Consider the following 20,491-nt stretch of genomic DNA (forward strand, 5'->3'; position numbering starts at 1 on the left):
GAAACACGGAAAGTTAAGGAACCCTAACCATTTGTCCTGACCACTACTCATGCCACAACTGAGTCTAGATGACTTTGCGGGTCCAAGACGAGAAGGTTCTCATGTCCAACACAAGATAACTCTGCCATGCATGTTGGCACATTCCACACTGTGGAAGTAGACACGTCAGAAGGGGTCTCATTATACTTCCCAGGTTCTAGATGAGAATTGTGGAGATTTATCAGGTTTAACATGGGAAGTCCAAAACAATGGAACTTCTTATAAATAGTTTCAAAACAAAATTACTTCCGTGAATAGTTTCAAAAACAACCTTGCTTTGATAAAAAGAAGAGAATGTAGAAATCCTAAAGAGAAGCAGGCTCACGTGCTGTAAAGTCCCACATCGGGACTTCCAAGGGAAAAATAGGTGGTATATAAGATTACACCGACTAGCTACTATTAACCTGAGGTTAACCTTTTGAGCCACGTGGTTAAGCTAAGGTTTAGCCGGTTAGGCGGCTCGTTATAGTTGGTAGGGGGCCACCTCTAGGATTTGGCACGAGCCCGATGATGTGCTATAGAGTTAAGTGCCACACTAACCACTAGAGAAAAGGTTGTTGGGCCAATGCAATGGGGATGTTGCAGCCAAGGCGGGGAGATTGTAAAGTCCCACATCGAGACTTCAAGGAAAAAATAGATGGTATATATAAGATAATGCTGACTACCTACTATTAACCTGAGGTCAACTTTTTGAGCCACATGGTTAGGCTAAGGGTTAGCAGATCAACTGAGACGAATTGTTACACGCGCCTGGATCAACCCCAGGGCATTTCTAATATGTTTTTGCTTAATTATGTGATTTATAGTTACTATTACTCGAGAGCTTAGTTTCTATCATGAGAAGAAAGAATCTTTCAAACAGTATGCAACTAGAGATTGCAATTTCCAATAAGAACATGACCAAGGATCTTTAAATATAGAAAATAAAGGTTCCAAAACAACATTAAACATTATTAAAAATTGTTAGTTGCCATTGTACTATCTTAAAACAACAACAAAATTGCATTCTCAACCACGAGCTTACCTCATAGAACAATGATCCATAATCAAATTACGATGGAATTACAACCCAAAAAATAAAAATAAAACAAACCTACCTTGCTACTCATTCAGTTGTTGAAGTTCAGCCTTCAATTGCTCAATCTTGAGCCCCATAGACCTCTGAATTACGCCCCTTTCTTTCTCTGACAACTTTGCTAGCAACTCCTCGTACATATCCAAAACTTCTTTAACCGCGTCCCTAGCACACTCAGCTTCTTCATTGAAGTAGACAGTCTCTTTGGATTCCAAAGCTGTCTCTATCTCATCCCTTGCCTCCGCGAACTTAAGATTGATCTCGTCGACCACTTTGCTCGTATCAACGCTACTACTATATTGCCTAGGCGTATTCCCAAAAATCTTGAACCGGGTAGTAGTTGCATAGTTATTGCAGCTTGTTGGGCGAAGAAGAATATCGTGGTGGGTTTTCATGTGTTTTGGAGGCGAAACTGAGTTTGAGAGTGATCTCAAGGTAAAACAAGAACTGGGTATCGAAGATCGCTGAAACGGGTATCTGGAAAGTGATTTGCAGAGGGAGATTGCTGAACGTTGAAGCATTTTGTTTGATGGCAAAAGAGAAACCACAGGGAAGAGAAGAGAGGATGTACGCAATGAAGTGAAAACCCCCAATTCTGAGAAAACTATCAAGTGAAACCCTCAATTTTGGAGAGTTTTTGGCCGATATACCAATTTCTGTAAACGAATTGGACAATATCTACTTTCTGAAACGTTTTGTAAATATAGTCCATCACGCATTTCCATTGTCGTAGAATAATCAAAAGTTAATAATCAACAGTTGTCTCATCATCTTTTAATTATCCATTTAAGGAATTGTTAGGGTTAATAATGTAGGGGTCCACAATTGTACCATCGATATTGAATAATTAAAATTTGTCACATCACATTTTCAACTTATAAAAATCTAAAAATTGAGACATAGAAAACGATTTTTTAAAAATAGTTTTTAAACTAATAAAAACATGTTATTAGAAAAAGAATAAAAAAAAATTTTTTTTTGAAAACATTGATTTAAAAAAAATAGTTTTCGAGAAGAAGTTTTACAAAAAAAAAATTCTTTTTAAAAGACAGTTTTTGTAAAAAAATTAAAACTATTTTTTTATTTTTCTTAGAAACATGTTGAAAATGGAAGAGAGAGAAGGTTTTTTTGTTGTGCCTTTCAAAAAAAAGAGAAGGTTTTTTTTGTAATTATGGTGTATTTAATTGAGGAAATATAGGGACAACTAAATTTGGTTATTGGCAAAAGGTTCTAGTTTTGATTACCCAAGAACCAAAATTTGATGAGTTGCTAAGAGATTGCTAAGTTTGGTTATTCCAATGTGAGTTTTTTTTTAAGCAAATGTTGTTAACCTTAGCAATCTTTTAGTTTTGATTATACAACTGTAGGTGCTCTTATGCATGCAGTCCAAAGCTTAACAGTAACCTTGTTCCAATAGGAATTTTTAGGACTCTTAGGCTTTGTTTGGAACTAATGGAAAGTGATGAAAAGTGGGGTAAAGAAAATGAGAGGAAAAATAGGAGAGAAATTTCACTATTTACAAAACTTGAATTCTTTTTCTCCTCTTTCTCTTCAATCCAAACAATTGGAGGGAAAAATTTTAATTTTTCTTTCTTTTCTCTCATTTTCTCCAACTTCCAAACAAAGCCTTGGGACATTTTTTGGTTTTGTCTTTATTTGAATTTTTTTCGCATTTGTTAGTTTTACGCCTTATTTTTTACTTTTTTGTCGGAAAAATAAAAAAGTGAGGCGTAAAACTAACAAACGCAAATTTTTTTGAATAAGGACAACCAAAAAAAAGTAGAAAAAGTGTTAATGGAATGGGGTCCAAGGCAAATTCTATTTGCACCCCCCTTATTTGCCAAATAAAACCCATAAAAACTTTATGAAGTTTTAAGACAAAAATGTCCTGATATGTAATGACTACTTCTTCTTTTTTCACATGGATATGTAATGACTATTTTATTCCTACAATTTCTACATAAAACCCGCACACCCAAACTTTTAAACATAACCCACTACAACCCATCTTCATCCTCCTCGATCCCTCCTCCCTCCTCCACAATAACCCTTTCTCATTCCTCCTAGGCTAAAACCCTACATACCACCTTCCAACGCTACAACACAATAAAAATGACTCGCCTCTTTTATTCCTTCTGCTTTCTCATCTCTCTCTAAATGAAAAATCGAGCAATGGAATCAATTGAAGGTTTCTCCCCTCCCAAAAAAAACTTGACCTAGTTCAAAAAAATTTAATAACTGAATCTCAACCAATGGAAGCAAAATCCATTTCAAACACCATTGTAGTGGACAAGGAAGTTGGTGTCATGGACATGGTGGTTTGGGAGCCAAAACAGTGTACAGAGGGAAGCCCATCAAAAATTCGAGTTCAATTAGATTGTCCCGATGCTATTAGATAAACAATTCCAAAATCCCTAAAATATTTCGGATTTTGAATCCCGATAGTTGTACATATTTTTGAATTTTAAAACCAAAATCTGGAAGTTGTACATATTTTGATATTTTAAAATCCGATTGGTTTCCACAATTTCGGAACTGAACATCCAAGACCATGAAAATGTTTTTTCTCTCAATTTTTCCTATAAATTGCCCTATTTTTGTTTACATTGTTTTAAAGCCCTCGTAAATAGCAAAAATGAAAGCCAATGAGATTTTAGCATTAGATTTTGAGTTCAAGGTATGGCAAAACCAAGACTTCCCTCCATTATATACACACACGGTCCGTTTCTCCTAAGGATCACCGTATTTTAAGCTAAAATGTGGACTACCATTCTGGTCGTTGAATTGTGTTTTGAATGGTCAGAATTTGTAGACAATTTATTCACGCGAATAGATATCTATTCGCATGAATAGATTGTCTGCTCGATATCTATTCGCGTGAATAGATTGTCTTCTAATTCTGACCATTCAAAACACAATCCAACGACAGCTGAGTAATCCGCATTTTAGCTTCAGTGGTCCTCATGTGAGAACCTCTTAAAATACGGACTCCCCTTTTCTAATCGAATTTCAATGATCCGAGCCGCTTAATGTGTTCAGAACTTGATTTTAAGGGTACTTGCGAGAAATCAACAAAAACAATGATCGGGAAGGGCTTGATTTGAGCAGTTTCTTTTGAACTGTTCAATAAAAAACTATTCGGATGAAGCCCTTCTCGGTCATTTTTTTTTGTTGATTTCTTACGTGTACCTTTAAAATTACGTTTTGATCACATTGAGTGGCTCAGATCATTGAAATTCAATCGGAAAAGGGGGGAAATGGGGAGGTCCGTCTTTTAACTAAAATGAGGACCACCTCATTTGAAACGAACTCTGTGTGTGTGTGTGTGTGTATATAGATACCACGGATCAAATGAGAGATCCTTCACTTTGTTAAAATGCGGGACTTTCATTTCCCAATCAAATTTGAAAATCCGAATCGTTCAATGTATGCAGAATGTGATTTTAAGGGTCCTCGCGAGAAATCAACAAAAAAAATGACCGGGAAGGGCTTCATCCGAGCAGTTTTTTTTGAATCGTTCAATGAAAACTGCTCGGATGAAGCCATTCCCGGTCATTTTTTTTGTTGATTTCTCGCGGAGACCCTTAAAATCACGTTTTGATCATTTTGAGCGGTTCGGATCATCGAAATTCAATTGGGAAGGGGAGTCCCGCATTTTATTAAAATGCGGGATCCGTCACCGGAACCTGACTGATATATATATGGGGCGGTTCCAGGGACCCTTAAACCCTCCCCACCCAAAGTTTCCGATCGAATTTTGATGATCCGAGCCATTCAATATAATCAAAACGTGATTTTAAGAGTACTCGCGAGAAATCAGTAAAAAAAATGACCGGGAATGGCTTTATCCGAACAATTTTTTTATTGAAACTGCTCAAATCAAGTTATTCTCGGTTATTTTTTTTGTCAATTCCTTGTGCGCACCCTTAAAATCACGTTTTGAACACATTGAGTGGCTCGAATTATTAAAATTTGATCGAAAACTATGAAATTAAGATTTGAGGGATTTTTTAGAGGTTTTTTTAGAATTCTCCGGAACCGCCCCGATAGACTTCCGCACTTTAACATAGTACAGACGCCCTTACAGGAAGGTCTGGGTGTGCATAATATATATATATATATATATATATCGAAAAATCTATGAGTACCGACCATTGGGGGAGAGAAAACGTACCGACGGCCGCCGGCGTGCATATATACACGAAAAAAGGGTGCTTTGATCAAGCACCCTAAACACCTCGGATGCCCTTGATTCCCGCGTTGACCCCCTCGGTTTTATTTTTTAGAATTTTTGAACGGCTCGGATCGGCCGTCCGGTGGCCGGAGACGGCCCGCCGGCGGCCGTCGGTACGTTTTCCCTCCCCGTGGTCGGTACATATAGCAACACTCTATATATATATATATATATATATATATATATATATATATATATATATATAGAGAGAGAGAGAGAGAGAGAGAGAGAGAGAGAGAGAGAGAGAGAGAGTTTGCTGGTGGTGTTGGTAGACCCGAACGTCGTCAATGACAGGGGGGGGCTGTGGTCTGTGGAGGAGATGGAGTGATGGGAGGGAGAGGAGATGATCGATGGTGGGTTGTTGCAGAAGAAGAGAGTGAAGGAGGAAAGGTTAAATTGGGTTTTATGTTAGGGAGGGTATTTTGGAAAATTGAAAATTCAAAGACAGCTTATCAAGACCATTCTTCATGACTGTCCACTACATTCAGATTTTGTAGTGGTGATAGCATATTTATGGGAGTTGTAGAGCAGATTTCAATCATGCAATTTTAATTTTGTTAGAAGAAATGTTTGTGACTCATTGTTTGGCAAAACGATTTGTGAGAGGTGTAGGTTCTTGTATATGGGAGGCCTACCCTCCATTGTGGCTAGTGTTTTCCCTAGAAAATGACAGCTTCTTTTGATGTGTTCTCCTAATCTTTTTTCTTATCTGTCATTTAGAAAAAAAGATAAAATCGGCCCTTAACTAAGACCTTGGAGCCGAGAAAACTAATTAACTAATACAGATCAAAGTTTACTATCCATCATTAAACATAACTCTCCTCCTCCTCCTCCTCCTCCTCCTCTCTCTCTCTCTCTCTCAGCCATCACAGAAAAACTTTCTTCACCTTCATACCTTGTAATTTAAGCACCCATAAAACCTTCTCCCACAGTTTTGATCAAATTCTTTTTAGGCTCTCAATGGTGCTCTCATACCACAAATGCACAAACAAACAAAAAATGATTGATGCCTGCGTCAGCTAGGCTGGCTCCCACATCGAGAGTTTGGGTATTGTGTGTGTGTGTTTAAAGGGTCCATTATGCCTCTCCCTAGTCAGCAATTGCCTAGGTGAGTTGATATGTGAAATTACCCTTTTGCCCTTCCTCAAAACAAAAAATGATTGATGAAAGTGAGTATTTTAAAATAGTTAGATTAGCATAGGCAAAATATTTTGAATTCAACATGGCTGGATCTGCTAGAGATCTCTTGCATTTTGGGTATTCAAAAGCCAATGGATAAAGAGAAGGGTGGAGAGAGAGAAAGTACTACAAGATGGAGGGAGAGAGATGGGGTTATGGAGTCCTAGAGTTGTCTAGTGATGGACATAGAGATGCATTTACGCACATATGCATATCTATTCTCTGCTGAAGGGGAGGGAGTAAAGTAAGACCTTGGGTCTTAAAGATGACTTGGGGATTCTTCCGTTTTTTGTCTTTTTTTTGATATATCCGCTGGGAATGGGATGCAACCGTTACCATCCGACATTGTAACGATTTGTGGGCGGCAAGGGGTACTCATATATGCGGTGGAACTTTAAGGGGGTTAAGTGTATGAGTTAAAACTCAAGGGGGCAACTCATCTCCAGGAAATAGTATTGGGGGTTTAATCTAATTTTCCCAGATTTCAAGCAAAAAGCTATGCTTAGCCTATACTGTGACCCATGTACTCGGCAATTGTTTTTTAACATAACAAATACTCTAGCTTTGACCATTATTATTTATTTTTTTACTACTATCTGCTGTGACATAATTTATATTGTTGTTAGTTGAATGGGTCTTGTATGTTTATCACCAATATCAACGGTTGGGAACGGTATCAATTATTACATAAAATGTAAATAAATAGAGATATATATTCAAAATAGATGGTAATTATAGTATGTGACTATAGTTGAAAGAAAGTATCGCATCTTATCATTTTTGTTTTGTTCACTCATATAAAGTAGACTTAATGCTGTGTTTGGATTTAGATTTGAAATTTTTTTTGAAAAATAGTAGGAGTAATAAGTGGAGAGAAATAGAGAGAAAAATGTTGGAAGTATGGAGAATTTAGGAGAAATTTTGTGAAAAATACTTTTTGAAAAGTAAAAAGAACAAGACATAAATCTCACAGTTTCACATGAGACATTTTATGTATTGATACCTTTGGGGTTGTTAAACAAGCTAAACTACTCCAAGTTAACTCATATTTGACCAAATTCCTGATCAATTGGTTGCCCAAATAAACAGAGCTATAATAATATTGTTTCAAAGCTTGTTATTATTACATAAGAACTGGAGGAGGAAAAAAAAAAAAACTCTACTAGGAGTATAAACAAACTAAATTTGGATTTGGAACACATTTTTTCTAAGATTGATTTAAAAACTCACTACTGTACTCTCCTATTTCGCTTATTTGCAGCTTCAGCTGAGCTCAAAGTAGGTGGAAATTTTGGATGAGAGAATAACTTTACCTGTTTTATCACCTAGCTAGTAGAGGAGGTTCAGGACCACCAAAACCACAACCCATGCCAACTTTAACTTGAATGATGAGTCAAACCCAACCCAACCCAAACCTTAACAAATCCTCCAATCCCCCAACCACCCCAGTTACCTACATAAACTCACTCCTACACATGGAACCCTTTAGAGGAATTCCCAATGGGTCGTCCACTTCTCCCTATTCACCAGCTCTCGAGCATACCTCAATCAACCTACGCTGCGATAACTCTACTTTTCTGTGCCTTCGCACTTTTTATGTGCGCTTCTCACTCTCGCAAGTGGCGCCGATGGAAGGCCTGCTTCGGCCATGGCTACTCCAAGGACAGAGATCCAGTCATAATACAGCTCAACAACGAAGAGATGATTCACGGGTTCCAGTTCGGCAACGGAGAAGGAATCACGCCTAGCTGTGAAATTTCAGTGTGGCAGAAGGACATACTCATGGGTGGTAAGTGCCAGCTCCCAGATTTCTCTGGCGTCATCATATATGATTCCACGGGAAATATTGTTCCTCCGGCCAAAGCTTCTCGTGCGCTTCCTTGCAAATGATGATGAAAAGTGGAATGTTCTTGAAATCAGAAGGTCAAGGGCAGTTGATGTATTCACTCTTTTTTTTTTTTTTTTTTGTACCCATGTAGACAAAATTATGACATTGCCCTTTTCACGTGTTAGAAAGAGAACAAATGAGATGCTATGTTGTAAAGTCACATGTGCCCAAGAACAAACGAGTAAGTACCAAAGTAAAAAATTGAAGGCAAAAATCTCTAACCAAGTTTGGAAACCCATTTGAAAGTAGAGGACAATAATCATGAACCTAAGTTTAGAACTCACGAGACTTGGCATCAGTGATATTTTCTGTTTCACTGGAATAAACATATTTCTCGAAGCAAGAGGACAGGGACAAAAGAAACACATGAAAAGTAAAACAAGTATTCAAATGCTATCTTAATAATGTACATGATCCAAAATTGGGAAGACGATTACTTAGATCTCAATGACTCTCTTGCATTAGACGACGAACTCCGCCCCCTGAACCCTACAACATTTAGTTTTGATGTTCTGAAATCAGCGCCGGACTTTCTGCTGACAGTTGTTTTCTTCCCCCCGGAAGGAGCCCTTTTTGAACTACCTGCAGATGATTTCACAGCACCAGACTTTCTGCTGTCTGTTGTTTTCTTCCCACCGGAAGTAGCCCTTTTTGAACTACTTGCAGCTGAAAATTTTGGTGACTTGGACACATTAATTGGAGTCTGTGTAGTTTTGGATGAAGCAGAAGCTTTTCCAGATTTTGGACCTGAGGTCTTTTCGGAAGATGAAAACTTCCTCCGGACACTTGATGGTTTCAGCAGAGATGGAGATTTACTCTTGTTTTTCTGGTTTGAAATATTCATGGATTTCGAGTTCTTTTCTGCTGTTATTTGGGACCTGGCAACATCCCTCCTTACATTATCTAAAGTTAGGGATTCCAAGCTCTCATTCTTCATTATAGCCTGCTCAATACGGGTGGCAAGCATCAAGTCTTTCTTTGTAACTAAACTTGTCACCTTACCTGTCCAAAGAAGGCATCTTGATTTAACAACTCAGTGGAGTATGAACATTTGTTTGAACATAAAACAAACAAACAAAAAAATTGTTACAAACAAAAATGATTTCGCGGAGCCAAATTGGAATTAACAGCCAAACGTAATTAGAACAAGTTGCTCCACCAAGTCACGAAGGCAAAAGAACAGATCATGTCGCCAACAAGCTGGCACTTTCTTGACATAAAAAACACTTTTTCCAGATTGAGTTTTGGTACAGAACACTTTTTTTTCAAAATGTATAGAGACTTTTAAACATGTCTGATGGGTTCCACGATATCAAATTCATTATTTCATCCCCTTCTTGCCCAAACTATATAGTAGGTGAATAATTAACTCAACCATGGATTATAACCCCATTGTTCAATCTCCAAGTATCCCTCTCTCTTTTTCGTTTTTCTTTTGCTTTTGCGCTTTGTTATTTAAGAAAGTATAGGAAGGCTTCTATTTCCGTAGTAAAACTTTCTGAGAACTTTTTGCATGTATTGCCAGAGTTTAAACGTGTCTCCAGTCTTCCCCCACCCATAACACAGTGGTTGTCGTCGTCATTTAACAAAGCCAAAAAAAGATGAAGTGAGTCAATACCTTTAGCACCCATTCGAGCAGTTCTTCCAGTCCGATGGAGGTAGTCAATCTAAGAGTCGATGGGAAGAAAAGCACAAACTTTCAAATCCTGGAAAAAAGGAAACTGGCATGCAAGAAAGAATACTGACAAAGTAGTCAAAGATGATGCTTACAGAATTTGAGGGAAAATCAAACATAACGACGTGATCCACATTCAAGTCCAGTCCCCGAGCAGCCAAGTCCGTGCAGACCAACGTGGGGCAATCTCCATCATCACTCTTAAACTTTTGGAGGTTTTCAACCCTACATCAGGAGAATACCCACAGAAAACATCGTTACTAAACACAAATACCTACACAGTTGGGCTCAGATAACGAAGCATTTCTAAAGATTGAGCTTTCTAGTTTCATCCCTCAAAAGCAAAGGGTCTGTTTGGAATAGCTTTCATTTTCATTTGTCGGAAAACACATAAAACTTGCTTGGTCAACGGTTTTCAACACTTGTTTCTAGAAGATATATTGGAAAAGAACCCATTTTGAGTAAGACATCAAATTCTTGAAAACCATTCCCGTGAAAAATGATCAAGATATCAAAACTATGAGTGCATTATTTTAGAAAAGAACCAATTGTTTAATAAATGTTAAAAGAAGATTGTTTAAGTCTTTCGGCTCGAGTTTTTTTCCCCATAATTTCTTAAACTCGTTATTGTGCAGCAGGCTGATTTAATATGTAATGTTAGCCAAAGCAATCTGGGGGTTTTACATGACATCCAGAAATTGAAGCCATCCGCTCAAAGGGTTTTTAAACGGGTGGAACAATGCAATCTGGAAAATACTGACATCACATATAACATAAACAAGAGTACCTTATCTCTCTCACCTTTGTTCTGCTGGCACCTCTCCATGGTAATTAACAGAAGAGATTTTATTTTCATCGAGAAAGTGATCCACAGCACGACTAGAATTCAATGTGTTGCAGAACACCATCGCTTTGTTTCCCTTTGCTAAGCTTGGCTCGAGGACCTGTATTAACATCATCACATTGCGGAAATGAGAGCTTAGCTTAAGAAATCGGAATAATTGCAACTTGCAAGTTACACCAACTGAATTCTACATAATGATACAGCATTGGGGTTTCCAAACAAACATAACATTGACAATGCCTAGGGCCTAGGCTAACACTCCCGAGTCCTGTCAAATATTTTCATGACTCCAAAGGTAAAAACAATAATTCACCAGTTTGATGTAATGTTTGGGAAGGAGACCCTTGTTCCCTGATCTTGCAATCACCAATAATAGTTATGCATGCTATGTACACATAAATATTTTACCATGTCTGTCACTTGACGTATTGACACAGTCCCTTCCAAGAATTTGGATGTAATGTTTGGAGATGTAACCAGGCAGAGTCAACACATGTGATGTTGAATCAGTTGCATCAAATTGGCGGTTGGCCTCTTAGTAACTTATAATGCTCTATAAGATGTGTTGGCTGTATATATTTAAATTAGGAAGGAAAATAATTTAGGTAGCTAGTTTAGGAATCTGAATATTTGATTATGTGTAATTCCTTATTTTTGTTTCCTTAATTGATAGGTAGCTTGTATTATAAATTGACCTCCAATGGGAGAAGAATAAAAATTGAGAAATTCGTTCAACATGGTATCAGAGCAGGTTAAGAAACCCTAATATATATATATTTTTTTTACCTTTCTTTCGTTTCTCTGAATTTGCTTCTGTTCCAGCCCTAAACAGAACCCTAGCCACTGTTGGCGTATCTCTAGTCTCACGACTGTCTCTCACTCGTGGTCTCTCACTGTTACTGTATCTCTCCATCTCCGACAACGTTCCACGACCTCGCCAGAGCCTCGTCTACCTCCAACGACCCTCGCCGGAGCTTCTTCCTCCTTCGCTGGACACTTGCCGGACTGTAGCAACTCCGGCAACCAGTTTTTGACGCAGATCTGTGATTCGTTTGCAGCTATTGCTCTCTGTTTGCATCTGAAACCTATTGGGTCCTCTCCGTTTGACTTGAAATCTACTGAGTTGACTCGGAACTTACTGGGTCAGAATATTTGAGGCTGTTCGGAATCTCATCTCTCTGATTCTGCACCTTTGAGGTTTCTCTAACCTATTTATCTTTGGTTGTCTTCCTTTTTACATCATGGGTGATAAAAACAAGGATAAATCCGGAGGGTCATCAGAAATAAAGGATGCTATTCGGCATAATTTTTATAATCGGACTCACTACTATTAAACTAAATGGATCCAACTATCTCCCATGGTCTCGGGCAGTATCTGTTTCTCTCCGCGCGAGTGAGGAGACCTCTTTTATTACAGATCCACCATCTTCTGATCCCACTTGGGGCACACACGATGCCCATATTATGACTTTATTATGGAACAGCCTGGAACCTGATATTTTTAATAATGTGGCTTGCTTAGAGACTTCTAAAGCCATTTGGGATACTCTTCGCATATTATATTCCTCCGATCAGAATCTCTCTCGCATTTATCAGATTTATCAGAACATTTTCTCCCTTCAACAAGGAGAAGGCCCGGTGGAGGAATATTTTTCAAAATTGAAAGGTATGTGGGATGAGTTAAACATCTATCAACCCTTAACCATAGATCTGGCGACTCAGCAAAAATACAGGAATGAGTTTCAGGTTGCTAAGTTTCTCTCTGGTCTCAAATCAGATCTTGCTCCAGTTAGCTCAAATATATTATCTGGCCAGGATATTCCTTCTATTGGTGAAGCCTTTGCTCGTGTTCGTAGGGCAGCCACTCATCATTCTGCTCTAGAGAGTACTCCTCGCTCTGCTCTTGCTGCTCCTAGTGCTCGCAATAGCCCATCCTCTGGGAACTTTGGGAGTTATAACCGCGGTCATACTGGTTCTTCTGACCGTGGTGGCCGTCGCAGTGGTCGTGGTACTAAGAAGTGCACTCTCTGTAATCGCACTAATCATACTGTTGACTTCTGTTGGAAACTTCATGGCAAACCTGCATGGGCTAATCAAGCTATGGTTGAGGGGGAGCCATCTGAGTCTGTTCCGTCGGATCAGATTACTATTTCTAAATCTGAGTATGATTCTATGATCCAACGAGCACATGCATCTTCTTCCTCCACTGCCAATGTTGTCTATTCAGGTAACACGTCTTCATTCCTCCTCTCATGCACCTTGGGTTCTCGATTCTGGAGCCACTGACCATATGACTGGTAATTTGTCCTTCTTATCTGATGTTATTTCTCCTTCTGCTCCTTCCTATGTTACTGTTGCTAATGGAACAAAAACTCAAGTGCATGGCATTGGCACATATCGTACTTCTGGTCTCACTTTTACTTCTGTTTTATATTTACCCGGCTTTCCTTTTAACTTGCTATCCATTCAAAAACTCTCCCACAGTTTCCAATGTTCAGTAACCTTCTATTCCTCTCATTGTGAATTTCAGGATCTCAAGACGCAGAGGATGATTGGTGGGGGATATGAGAAGAATGGCCTTTACTACTTCCAGTCGTTTGGCTCCTCGGATCCATCTGCTCTTCATTCTACCACAACACCATATCAGTGGCATTGTCGTCTAGGGCACCCGTCATCTGTTAACCTTAGATCTTTAATTCCATCTTTACCTGATTTTTCTACTTTTAATTGTGAAACTTGTGAACTTAGTAAACATCGGAGAGTTACTTTTTCTCCTCGCATTGATTCACCTAATTTGCACCCGTTTGCTCTTGTTCACTCTGATATTTGGGGACCCTCTCGAATCACTGGTTTATGTGGCTCTTGGTATTTTGTTACATTTATTGATAATTTTTCTCGTTTAACTTGGATTTATGTATTTACAGCTCGATCGCAAATCTTTACTGTGTTTCAGTCTTTTTATGCTGAAGTCCTAAATCAATTTAATGCCAACTTCAAGGTTTTCTGTACCGATAATGCTCAAGAGTATCTGGCTAAACCTTTTCAACAATTTCTAGACTCTAAAGGCATTATTCATCAAACTACTTGTGTCAGTACCCCTCAACAAAATGGTATTGCTGAACGAAAAAATGGTCCTGTCCTGGCCATTGCTCGTGCTCTCATGATCCACATGCATGTACCAAAATTTTTTTGGGGAGATGCAGTTCTTACTGCTGGGTACCTTTTAAATAGAATGTCGACTCGTGTTTTACGGGGTAAATCACCTTTTCAAGTCATGTTTCCTGATAAGAAATCCCTTTCCTCTTCCCCCAAAATTTTTTGGTTGTGTTGCATTTGTTCACAACTTGCACCCTAATCGTTCCAAACTTGATCCTCGCTCTCATAAATGTATCTTTCTTGGTTACTCACAAACACAAAAGGGGTACAGGTGTTATAGTCCTACACTACGTAAGCATTTTGTTAGTGCCGATGTCACCTTTTTTGAGACGGTTCCCTATTATTCTCAAGAGAGCACTCACTTACAGGATCCCCTAATCAATACTCCGGTTCTTCCACTAGTACTTCCTGATATTGCCAGACCCCCAGTTACCCAGGTCTATGTTCGTCGCCCTCCGGATACTGCTCCAGTGGATTCTCCTCATTCTCCCCCACCGCTTCCTCCGCTGTCTACAAATCCACCTCTAGTTTCTTCTCTTGACCTACCCATTGCAGTGCGAAAGGGTACGCGTACTTGTACATCTCATCCTATTTCTCACCTTGTTTCGTATAATCGTTTATCCTCCTCGTTTCCAGCTTTTTTGTATCACTCTCTTCTGTTAGTATTCCCAAGTCGTATCAGGAAGCTCTTTCTCATCCTGGTTGGCATTCGGCAATGCAAGAAGAGATGCATGCTCTGGATTTGAATCATACTTGGGATTTGGTTCCCCAGCCTTCTGGGGCTCATATTGTTGGTTGCCGATGGGTTTTTACTGTCAAACATAATCCTGATGGCACCGTTGATCGTCTTAAAGCTCGCCTCGTGGCCAAAGGTTTTACTCAGACCTATGGCATTGATTATACCGAGACATTCTCTCCGGTGGCCAAACTCAACTCTATTCGTGTTATTATATCTCTCGCGGCTAATCTTGATTGGCCGCTTCATCAACTGGATGTCAAGAATGCGTTTTTGCATGGGGATTTGTCTGAGACTGTTTATATGGCTCAACCACCCGGGTTTAAGTCCAAGGGGGAGAGTGTCTGTCAACTTTGTAAAGCTATATATGGCCTCAAACAGTCTCCCCGTGCTTGGTTTGATAAGTTCAGCAATTCTGTTGTTGCTCATGGCATGATTCGAAGTAAGGCTGATCACTCTGTGTTCTTTAAAAGGACCGATCGTGGGATTGTGATTCTGGTTGTTTATGTGGATGATATTGTTATCACTGGCAGTGATAGTATTGGAATTCAAAGCTTGATTCGTCACCTCTGCTCTAGTTTTCTTACTAAAGATTTGGGCAAGCTTCAGTACTTTCTTGGTATTGAGGTTGCTCGATCCAAAGTAGGCATCAGTTTGTCTCAAAGGAAGTATACTCTTGATCTTTTGAGAGATACAGGTTATCTTGGTTCCAAACCTGTCGCCACTCCTATGGATACTAATTTAAAGTTACTTCCTGACGATGGTGAGTTGATTGATGATTCTGACGCCTATCGGAGACTTATAGGTAGACTTATCTACCTTACTATTACTCGACCTGATATTTCCTATGCAGTCAGTGTGGTTAGTCAATTCATGACTCGTCCTCGTGTTCCTCATATGGAGGCAGCCATTCGTATCCTGAAGTATCTTAAAAATGCTCCGGGCCGTAGACTTCTTTATCGATCATTTGGTCATCTTCACATCGAGGGATATACCAATTGCTGATTGGGCAGGATCTCCTGCAGACCGTCGATCCACCACTGCCTTTTGTACTTTTATTGGTGGTAACCTCGTTACTTGGAAAAATAAAAAGCAGTCAGTTGTTGCTCGTTCTAGTGCTGAGGCTGAGTATCGAGCTATGGCGCAAACAACATGTGAACTCACTTGGCTATGCACTCTTATACGTGAATTCGGGATTCCAGTATATGATCCTACTCCTCTCTATTGTGATAATCAGGTTGCTATTCATACAGCTAACAACCCAGAATTTCATGAGCTAACTAAACAAATTGAGGTTGATTGTCACTTCATTCGATCAAAAGTGGAGTCTAAGGAGATTACTACTCCCTTCGTTCCTTCGGGGTCTCAACTTGCAGATATTTTCACCAAAGCTCTTCCCAAAGCTACCATTGATTCTATATGTTGCAAGCTGGGTGTACATGATATATACTCTCCAGCTTGAGGGGGAGTGTTGGCTGTATATATTTAAATTAGGAAGGAAAATAATTTAGGTAGCTAGTTTAGGAATCTGAATATTTGATTATGTGTAATTCCTTATTTCAAGATTTTGTTTCCTTAATTGATAGGTAGCTTGTATTATAAATTGACCTCCAATGGGAGAAGAATAAACATTGAGAAATTCGTTCAACAAGATGCACAAGAACAACTCTGCCTGAACAAGATCAAATCCATGAGTTGTAGAGTAGACAGATTTTAATTTTTTTGGCGCTTATGAAAACTTTTTTTTTACTTCTACGAGTAAAACACAAAGAAAGACAGCACAATAAATCTTCAACCATTACTGCTGTCTGCTGCTATGAATGTCAGAAGTCAAAACTACCACTTCTTTATCTCTGGTGATCAGTACCGGATAATTACAAAGCTCAAGAGAAATAGACCTGTAGCAATGCCTCCAGCTTATTTTCAGAACCTGAAAGTTTGATAAAGTCATGGCGAGCAGATGCTATCTTCTTATGCAACGTTGAAGTTCGCACATGTTCAATTCCTTGAAACTCGTCATCAATCAGGTTTTGCACTGCCTGGAAAGAATCACATATGTCTAAACTTTCCGCAAGTATCACGTAAGCTTATATCCAACATCCATAAAGACAAAACATGTAAGAGCAAGTTGTCAGATGGTAACTGTTTAAGGTTAAGACTGAGCAAAAACAGAGTTGTACTCTGATCAGTACCATATGGTTCCAACACAAATTTCACCAACAGAGAGGCTGGGATAGATAACCTTAAGACAGGTTGCTGAGATGTCGGATATGCACAAAAAAGCATAAAAATTATTCGCAGAAGTGCTTTCTTTTTTTATCCAAAAAGTTGCACAACTTTTTGTAATGGACTATCACTATGGAACAGAGGGGGTATCATCTAATGTCCAAAACAAAAGGAAGAAAGACATGCATGCTCTCAAAATTCAAAGTGGCCTCACAACTAGAATCATATACAAACAATTTGAAACCAAAATTGGCGCATTTAACATCTACGCAAAACAGACTTAGAAGAAATGTGATAGATCCAGTTGACTATTAGAACATCATTCATTAAAGTGGTTACATAAGAGGGCAATTTAGTGTACCTTTGTCATAGTTGCAGAGACCAAAATCGTCTGGAATCCTTTATCATCAGATTTGGATGCACGATTTTTTAAGGGGCCAAGAAACTTACGAATATCAGGCCCAAAGCCACGATCAAACATTGTATCTGCTTCATCCAACACCTATAAAAGACTGACACTGTCAATTAATGAAAGGGGAAAACAAGAATTAAAGAAAGAAGACATTAGGAGGCCCCCCAACTCACCAGGTATTGGATGTCACCATAAACCATATTCCCTTCCTCAATATGTTGAAGAACACGACCAGGGGTCCCCACAACCATATCAATTGGGGTGTTCAACGAATCTTCTTGGGGTCTTAAACGGGTGCCGCCACTTACCATGGTAGTCCTGAATCGAGCATGATGACTAATTGACTTAGCCACGCGGAACACCTGTACAAACACTTAATTCTAATTAAGGGCTAGAAGGATTAACTAAAAGCAATGCAAAATCTGAAGAAAGTAAATCACAACCTGTTCAGAAAGCTCCCTTGTGGGGCATAGCACAACAGCTCGAGGACGTCTTGGCTTCATTAGCATGCCATATAAGGCCTCATCCCGTCTCAACAACTATACTAGCAACAAATTACAAGGTTCTTTACCATCACAAGCACAAGAATGTTTAACCCTTCTGAACCCTGACTATCAACTAATGAAAAGCCACAAACCAACAAAAAAAAAAAAAAAGACAAAAGACAAAGCCGAAAATTCGATTCCCCCACAGATTGGATAGAGTTGGTAACCTAAGCAAACCAAAACAGATGGCCAATCCAATTTTTGGGTTACAAAGGTACATCACCGTATCGTAAGTAAGCAATGGTTTTATTTTGAAAGTACAAGGTTATTACCTCCTGTTTTGGTTTTATCATACCCCACGCTTTCATCTCAAAGTAAGGTATGTTTAAGGGCCAGATTACAGGTATATCCATCATTCTGCAATGGATTGATGTATGAGTGTTACACATTTTCTTTAGCTAATTGCATGCCATAAATACCTTATTTTCAAGATAGCTCAAAATTTCTATGGAAGAAAAGAAACTTCAACAAGGCTTTTTACGTATACATGGACATGGATTTTTTTTATCTTGGAAATTAATCTCCATACACGTATGTATACATCTACGACTATACCTGATTATCAAGATAGCTTCAAAATTTCTATGAAGAAAAATCTGCAGACGTATGGATCCATAAATGTACTCCTCCCCACCCCAAAATAGTACTTCATCAGTTCATCTGTCCCAATTTGTTAGTCCTTTTTGGCAGTTCATGCCACTTTCAAATTGCTTATTTCTTTTAAACTTTGTTTAATAAAACTAATTATGATCTATCAAGACTCCCTCATTGCATATGAAAATATCATCAGGGTGAGTTTCCCAAAATAACCCAGGCTTACCTTATTGACATTAGCCACTTTGTTTCCGAAAACAATCCCCTTTAGCCCCAAAAGTTGATGTATATAAGGAGAATGACCTAGACATCCATGGTTTTTTACAGCTAAAGGAGCTACCTCTAGCCCCTTAGCCCATAGGGGAACTCACCCTCAATTAAAAGATGTACGCAATTTCTATCAATTTAAAACAAAACACGAGGGACAAACAAATTGGGATGGGGGAGTATTTTGTTTTTTAATTTTCAACACCATCGTAGTGGAAAACCCAGTAGAAGAGAGCAAATAGAGTAAAGGAAGGAAAGTTTGCAAAATGAAACCTGAGCAAGAGGCAACATGTAAGCAAGGGTCTTTCCAGAGCCAGTGTGAGAACCCAACACCACACTCTTCCCTTTGAGCACACAAGGTATCCCAATACTCTGAATCTCAGTAGGAGCCGAGATACCCATTTCCTCCAAAGCCCCCATCGTCTCCTCAGTCAACCCTAGCTCCTCGAAACTCGAAGCCAAAACCTCAACCTCACTTTTCTTCTTCTTATTATTATTAGTATTCTTCTTCGTCGCCGACCCATCATCATCCCCAGGCGCCAAAGGCCGCTGCGTCGGTCGGGTTTTTTCGGAGGAGGAGTCCTTGAGGTGCCTGATTCGAAGCCTCTCGAGGAGGATTGAGTGCTTTAAGGGTTGCAGTCCTTCCTCTGTTGTGGCGGCGGTGGCGGAGCATAGGGGCCTAAAAACGAGGGCGGCGCTGGGTAGTAGTGGTGGTGGCGGATATGGGAAATTGGAGAGTGGGAAACGGGAGAGGAGAGTTAAAGAGAAGCGGGTTGAGGAGGTAGACGAGCACAGAGAGAGGCTAAGGAGCGTTCTTCCACCACAACCCATTTTTGCAGTTTCTTCGATTTTCTTGCACAAAACGGTGGTGCGGAGCGGAGGGATTTTTGACAGATTTTAGTACATTCCCAGTACTACTAGTACATTTTTTTTGACAGTTCAAAAAAAAAAGTACTGGGAGATTACTAGCACGTTCGATGTAAAGAAATACTAATCACATTCGTGTTTTTCCGGCTCCTTGTATAAACTGGCACAACACTAATTAGTGAAAGAAAGTAGAAAGTTTAATTCTTTGGAGAAGGCATATTTTATTAGGGGTACTTAAATCAGAAAGTACGTGGACACAGCAAATCTGTATACAGATCGTGCACAAATTGTTATGTGGAGCTTACTTTGGATTCCACACAAATGATCTGAGCCATTCATTATATTTAAAACATTTTTTCAAGGGCTTTCGCAAAAAATCAGCTCAATCTGATATTTGTAAGTGCTTGATCTAATCGTGTAACTTTTCATTCTCTAAAAACCTAAATGAAACATTAAATGATTAGATCAAGCACTTATAGCTATCGGATTAAGCTAATTTTTTACAGAAGCCCTTGAAAAAATGTTTTGAACATAATTAACGGATCGGATTATTCGTTTGGGACTCTTAGTAGGCCCCACAATGCAATCTATGCACAGATTTGCTGTGTCAGTAGCAAGGTTCTCACAATTATAGTTTCATTCCTGAGTTTCCTGTTTATCCTAGTCGTTGGTGTTATTCCCACAATTAATCAGCCAAAAATAATATAAGGCTGCCAAAGATTTGAGGAATTGAAAAAGTACAACAGCTTTTAGA

General features: G+C 39.1%; 3 protein-coding genes across 3 annotated transcripts; 1 reads left to right on the forward strand and 2 right to left on the reverse strand.

Moving 5' to 3' along the window:
• Positions 1-1,140: 1,140 nt before the first annotated feature.
• Positions 1,141-1,839, reverse strand: LOC131328470 (embryogenesis-like protein). The gene is made up of 2 exons (XM_058361411.1): positions 1,797-1,839; positions 1,141-1,709 (listed from the first exon to the last, which is right to left on the reverse strand). Exons 1-2 carry the CDS (start codon positions 1,837-1,839, stop codon positions 1,141-1,143), a joined length of 612 nt encoding a protein of 203 aa, XP_058217394.1.
• Positions 1,840-7,875: 6,036 nt separating this feature from the next.
• LOC131330539 (uncharacterized) lies at positions 7,876-8,571 on the forward strand. The gene has a single exon (XM_058364159.1). The coding sequence runs from the start codon at positions 8,028-8,030 to the stop codon at positions 8,415-8,417; it is 390 nt and encodes a 129-aa protein (XP_058220142.1). The 5' UTR covers positions 7,876-8,027; the 3' UTR covers positions 8,418-8,571.
• Positions 8,572-8,671: 100 nt separating this feature from the next.
• On the reverse strand, positions 8,672-19,907 carry LOC131330536 (DEAD-box ATP-dependent RNA helicase 39). The gene is made up of 9 exons (XM_058364156.1): positions 19,144-19,907; positions 17,908-18,003; positions 17,638-17,826; positions 17,414-17,554; positions 16,725-16,865; positions 10,892-11,034; positions 10,186-10,315; positions 10,034-10,082; positions 8,672-9,417 (listed from the first exon to the last, which is right to left on the reverse strand). The coding sequence occupies exons 1-9, from the start codon at positions 19,699-19,701 to the stop codon at positions 8,849-8,851; spliced, it is 2,016 nt and encodes a 671-aa protein (XP_058220139.1). The 5' UTR covers positions 19,702-19,907; the 3' UTR covers positions 8,672-8,848.
• Positions 19,908-20,491: the final 584 nt, after the last annotated feature.

The sequence above is a fragment of the Rhododendron vialii genome, chromosome 6a, assembly GCF_030253575.1.
Source record: "Rhododendron vialii isolate Sample 1 chromosome 6a, ASM3025357v1".
NCBI classification, from domain to species: Eukaryota; Viridiplantae; Streptophyta; class Magnoliopsida; order Ericales; family Ericaceae; genus Rhododendron; species Rhododendron vialii.

What these genes read in the sequence shown, in the direction of transcription:
- LOC131330539 (XM_058364159.1), top strand. Translation starts at nt 8,028, where the DNA reads ATGGGTCGTCCACTTCTCCCTATTCACCAGCTCTCGAGCATACCTCAA.
- LOC131328470 (XM_058361411.1), bottom strand. Translation starts at nt 1,839, where the DNA reads ATGGAAATGCGTGATGGACTATATTTACAAAACGTTTCAGAAA. An exon ending in TTTACAAAACGTTTCAGAAA is followed by an intron (nt 1,710 to 1,796) that starts GTAGATATTGTC and finishes TAGTTTTCTCAG; the next exon opens with AATTGGGGGTTTTCACTTCA.
- LOC131330536 (XM_058364156.1), bottom strand. Translation starts at nt 19,701, where the DNA reads ATGGGTTGTGGTGGAAGAACGCTCCTTAGCCTCTCTCTGTGCTCGTCT. An exon ending in CAAGGGAGCTTTCTGAACAG is followed by an intron (nt 17,827 to 17,907) that starts GTTGTGATTTAC and finishes GTGTTTGTACAG; the next exon opens with GTGTTCCGCGTGGCTAAGTC. An exon ending in GAGGTGCCAGCAGAACAAAG is followed by an intron (nt 10,316 to 10,891) that starts GTGAGAGAGATA and finishes CTCCTGATGTAG; the next exon opens with GGTTGAAAACCTCCAAAAGT.